Source organism: Saccostrea cucullata, unplaced genomic scaffold (assembly GCF_032062105.1).
Source record: "Saccostrea cucullata isolate Sc308-1 unplaced genomic scaffold, CSIRO_AGI_Scuc_v1 ctg21681, whole genome shotgun sequence".
Classification (NCBI taxonomy): Eukaryota; Metazoa; Mollusca; class Bivalvia; order Ostreida; family Ostreidae; genus Saccostrea; species Saccostrea cuccullata.
The window spans coordinates 1-5,639 of NW_026936088.1; the positions used below are offsets into that span (position 1 = coordinate 1).

The following is a 5,639-nucleotide window of genomic DNA, read 5'->3' on the forward strand; positions in this document are numbered from 1 at the left end:
AATTACTTAAATTTGAAAAATGATGCATTATGTATTTAACAAATGTACACAGTCAATCTACAATTAATTCATATCAAAATAAAAAAAAAATCATGAGAAAGGTAATAGGAAATTATGGCGCTTATTATGGAGCTATTCTTCTAAAGGAGATCAAAATAGTCTAATCGTGGCCACGACCCACCAGCCTCTTTAAGAAGAACTACTTTTGATATTGATGTAATCATTTTATACGTGGTGATATGATCTCTGTTCTAAAGATAAGAGTCGTTTTGCCCCTTATAATCAAGACTCTTTTCGAAATTAGAATCTTGGACTGAATGCACCCAGTTTTGTTTGCAATGTATATTTGTAGACTCTTAATGATGTATATACATTATTCCTTTCAAACAATCACATAATCATGTACTCATTCCAGCAATATACAACAAATAAAAAAACAGTTCTGAAAATGACACAGTGAACCTGATAGAACACATTATTTCACACTGAATGACAGATGTTCCTACATATTTAGGCGATGTTGATGACTAACATTTTATTAATATTTCTCTGTGGATTCTATTGCAAGACAAACACAAAGAGTCTGCCGATGATAGGAATAGCTATTGAGTAAGTAAATATTAAGAAGTCTTCAAAAATACTGCTATTAGACTTTTCAATCCTTCGATTAGAAGACATTCTGAAAAAAAATACAATTTTGTATTAAAATATTGAATTTTTTTTATATTTTGCTTGATATATCATACAAATAAAATTTTAATTAGACTTATGTCAAAATTTAGATTTTAAATATTTTAATTATTATTCATCGAACATTTTTAAAATCTTTCACATTTATTAAACATTTTGATACAAATATAAATTTTGAATTTATTTTGAAATTTATTTCAAAAGTTACACTGATTTGAAATTTTGACTTAAGTCTGTTCTCAGTTTATGGTCTTGGGGCCAGATTACCTATTTATTACGGGAGGGGTTTCTTGAGAATGCTTCCTTTTCACAATGTTGTAACATTCCTGGTCTTAAAAAGAAATGGTAAATGTAAGTATTAGTATTAAGAACAAGAAATATTTAAATTAGGTCCTTTTAAACATACTTATGCATAAGAAACATTAACTTGTTGTCTTAAACTACAACTGTAACAGTATTTCATTTTATTTCAATTAAATTCAGAGTTATACTGAAAATACAAAGAAAAACATACAAATGAAACACCCCCATTCTCCAACAAATCATGCTTAACTGTCAAAAAGTAATGCATGGAGACTTACACAAATAAGCTGTATCAGAGAGATATACATCTGGACATGGATTCTTAAAGTTTTTGCAGTCTGCATTCATGTGTTCTTGAACAACTGCTCCATCATAATTGTATTCTGCGCATTTACCTTTAAATTATGAATTACTATTAATAATCGAAAAATTCATATATTCTTTCTTAAGCTGTTGGTATATGAAAAATGACAGAGATAATTAATTATTCAAACCTATTATATTGACTCGCCGAGCACAGACTTCTAATGTCGAATTTTCCCAAGAATTGATCAAACAATGGTAAAGGAATTGGTCATCACTAGAACAATTCTGTGAGATTTTTGAACAGTTCTTTTTCAACGCAGCACTAAGCCATTCAAATTCGTCCTTCGGGCATTTCTCAACATAACTAACGGTACTTCTGGAAGCTGGACAAGTCATCAAAGGCTGAATGCAAATTAAAGCAAAAAGTTAGCGTCTTAACATGTTTAAATTTTTAATAAAATTTTGATATTATTTTCTAACATGCTTATTGCACATTGTTGAAAAAAGTCATAATTTCATAATTTTCAAATTTAAAACAAATGTAAAATGAATATATATAACCATAATGTCATGTATGTATTATTGGAAATATTTAATAATTTGTTGGTAAAAATCATTATATTGTAAATTGCATACCTGGTTGGCAGATAAAGTGCTGAGAAGTTGCAGTAACAGCACCATGCAAAACACATGGCGACAGTGTGTAACGAGCAATGTCTTAAAGAACATATTGTCTTTCTCTCTTCGTCGATTATTTTTTATTAAGTGGTTTAATACGCAAAGAAGAGGTGATGAAAGGACGTGCTGTGGTGATAAAGATAATGATAATTTACTGCTTTCATTTATGATTTAATGCAAGTACGAACCTTTGTATATGATTGAGTAATTCTATATGTACCTAAAATTTGAAAATTTTCTTTACTCGTTGATCAGGTATTATTTTACTGACTTTAATGCGCATTTCTTTCCATATATTTTTTTTATGAGTTCCCTTTGAGTTCAGATTTCAGGATAAGCATTTGAACAACTAATTTATATTTTTACGAATATTTATAGCACGTGTAGGTTTTTCCAAATTGCCCTATTTTTTTCATGCAAAAAGAAACCAAATTAGTTTACCCAAAGACCGTTAGTATTAGGCAATATCAGTAATTCTCATAGTTTGGTCAGTTATAATTCTATGCTTTCAAATTATCTGACCATTTTTAGATATCTCTTCTTTGAAATTCTTCTTTCTTTACAGTTACACAGCAGGAAATTCCCTTGCATTAAAAATATGAATTTAAATTTTTCGGATACTTCTAGTTTAACGTCCCAGGTAAATTTGAATTTGTCAGATGTGCATATTGAACGTTTATTGCGTATTTGTTAACATTTTCCTTAGGCCATTACTTAAATGCTGGCAGTTTTGTTTAACGATTAAATGAATATTGGGATAATTAACCATTCAATTTATTGGTTCTTAGCAGAGCGATCTCAAACATATATATATATATATTTTTTAATGTCTCTTTTCATTTAAATCATGAATAAATTTTTATTTAAATATTTATTAATTTTTTTATTTTATATTTATTTATTTTATCAAATGGTTGCTTTCTGGATTCATGGCAAAATGTAGATGAGTTTGCTTTTTTACGAATATCAAGCGAACTGCTTTGAAATTTTAATCAGATTTCTTTAAAATCTTTGATAGATAATTTTTTCTATCTACATTATAAAAATTTCTATATGGAAGATTTTGTAAGAAATATTGCATTTTAATATTTTGTGCACACTTCAAAAATATTTTCTTATTTTTACAAACGAAAAGGAGACAAAATTAATTGCTTACTTTTAACTTGTAAAATTCGTACTTGCCTTATGTTCAAACGAAATATCACTTAAACACAGGTATATATTGATATTTTTTTATTTTAGAAAATTCCGTAAATTTACATGATGAAATCGAAAATTCCCAATTATATAAACTGTAGCTGAAAAAAGAAAGAAAACCTCTAAAAAGATTCTTTTACTATTTCAGCTACTTCTTTTATTTTATCTTAGCTTATATCCTTATTAATTTGTTATCTACACGCTCTTTACTATGATAATTGACACTTTAGTTGTTACAATGTAACGGAACTTAATTATTTTGTTTTATTTATAACTAGGATATGTGTCTCTTTCTAATGACCTGCTATTTTAACATTTTGTACTTAGTATTCAATATTACGATATCGTTCAAAGGTTTTAAGTGTCCAACTTTCAGTTTTAAACGCGGAAGGTTAACGCTGGGGAAATCATTAGGCTTTGATATGATAGCAAATGTCAAGCATATTGTTGGGTTTGTTTGTTTACAGATTATCAGTTCTTTAACCTAAATAAATCGGAAGATATAGATAGATTCGCCTTTTTTTTAAGTCTGATTATAAATGTAAGACATTTCATTTAAAGAAACATTTTATTTGGATTTCAAAAGATGACAGTTTTATTACATTTTTAAAAACCAATATCGAAAACTAATCTTTTAAATAAATCGAAAACGTGAGAAAATAGTCATTTTTTAATCAAAATGAAAACAGACACACACATCTTTTTTTTTCATCATAAAGAAATAAATTGAATTTTGTGAAAATTTTAATGACAAATCATTAAAAGACGATTATAATGTCCATGCTTATAGACATGAAACTAGAACCTTTACATATGGTCCTTGATTCCTCTGCTTCTTTTTTGTATTGTTTAATAGATTTTTTTTAGATCGAACACTGTTAGAACTCCCATGTATTTCATCCGAAAGTTTCCTTATAAGTCTCATCTTGTCTAGCAAAGTAGTTCTTACAAATATTTCTTTAGAAAATATATATTAACTGAATAGGTGCCTATTTATTGATCATTTCTACTTTTAATTAAATAGACGTTGCATTTTATTACAAAATAAATTAAAATACATTTTGCCAAAGGATACGTTGGACTGCTTATTTTGTTTAAACTATGTCGAGTTGTTCTTGAGTAGAAATTGAAAATGTGAAAAAGACAGACTAGATATGTAGATGGACGGGAGGCAACTCGTCAAGATATATTTAGTTCAGATTATTTAGGAATAAAAAAACCCGTCACATGCATTACACCTGTTGCTATCGTCTGTTCTGTTCTCTTCCTGGTTGTTATATTTGCCGGGAAAACTCTTACGTTAAGTCGAACAATGCGTATAGATTTTGGTAGATGTAAAGTTGTGCTATTTTTATACGTTTAGTCATATAGTGCGTATAGATTTGGTGGATTTGTTTCAAAGAAAACGAAAATGAGGATCTCCATGTACATGTACCATGTATCATTTGTAATACAATATTTTGAATGAACTGTTGCTTAATATATTAGACATGATTTGCTCATAATTTTATAAGAAATTGTTTTTTACATGAATGAGTTTGTAGTGAAATTCAATCTCCCTAAGAAATGTAATATATACATGTATCTTTTGCTCTCCCTCTTTCTCTCTTCTCGTACTGACCTTAACTTTTGTCTTTATTTAAAAATAAGTTAAAATAAAAAGATTTCAAAATAACAGAAATTATTTGACCGGCTTGACGTATATATAAAAATTGATCAAATTATAGAAAAAGGAAATTATAACTTAGTATATTATACATACAGGAAACAAATCCTTTATCATTAAGAGTTAAGCGTGTGTAAACATTCATGCATTGCTTAATTAGGAATTTTGAGTGTGACAAAAATTAAAGGAAATAAAGTTCAAATAAGCATTTATTTCCTGAGGAAGATAATTGTGTTAACAAATGAAATATCTGACATTTGATATATATTTAAGTACAAATGCAAAACTCTGATAGATATAATCAGTGATTATAAGTGACTAAAATTAGTCAGACTAGATTCTACTTATTTCACGTATTTATCATCGTTCTCTATATTTCATTTGGTGATGAATTTTGTTGCTTTATATGCTGAGCTGTTTGAATGAAATTTGATAATGATTATGCTTTGAAAAATTATATAAAATGATAAAATATCACCCTTTCACATCTATTACATGTAGGTTCATGCTTTTCTATATCTTACGCTTAGCATGACTTAAACCTAGCATCTTCATCTAACACACATCATGCTTGTCTTCTCGTATAGCAATTGTTGTTTCCTAGGATTATATCTGATTCAGAATAATTACTTCGTACGGATCCTAAACCAAGCGCTCCTATTTTCAAATATTTAATGGTTCGGAAAAGAAATATACATGTATAAATTGCCGATATTTACTTCATTAATTTTATTATCATAATTATATTTTGTTAATGAATTTATTTTTATTAATTGAATTACAATAATAAAAACAAATT

The 5,639-nt window shown here is 27.7% G+C and overlaps 1 protein-coding gene across 1 annotated transcript; it reads right to left on the bottom strand.

Moving 5' to 3' along the window:
• Window positions 1-89: 89 nt before the first annotated feature.
• Window positions 90-2,097, bottom strand: LOC134244728 (uncharacterized). Its single transcript, XM_062726980.1, has 5 exons — window positions 1,936-2,097; window positions 1,488-1,701; window positions 1,272-1,388; window positions 958-1,021; window positions 90-679 (listed from the first exon to the last, which is right to left on the bottom strand). The coding sequence occupies exons 1-5, from the start codon at window positions 2,026-2,028 to the stop codon at window positions 559-561; spliced, it is 609 nt and encodes a 202-aa protein (XP_062582964.1). The 5' UTR covers window positions 2,029-2,097; the 3' UTR covers window positions 90-558.
• Between the last annotated feature and the right edge of the window lie 3,542 nt (window positions 2,098-5,639).

What these genes read in the sequence shown, in the direction of transcription:
- LOC134244728 (XM_062726980.1), bottom strand. Translation starts at nt 2,028, where the DNA reads ATGTTCTTTAAGACATTGCTCGTTACACACTGTCGCCATGTGTTTTGC. An exon ending in TCGGCGAGTCAATATAATAG is followed by an intron (nt 1,389 to 1,487) that starts GTTTGAATAATT and finishes CATAATTTAAAG; the next exon opens with GTAAATGCGCAGAATACAAT. An exon ending in ACCCCTCCCGTAATAAATAG is followed by an intron (nt 680 to 957) that starts GTAATCTGGCCC and finishes ATTTTTTTTCAG; the next exon opens with AATGTCTTCTAATCGAAGGA.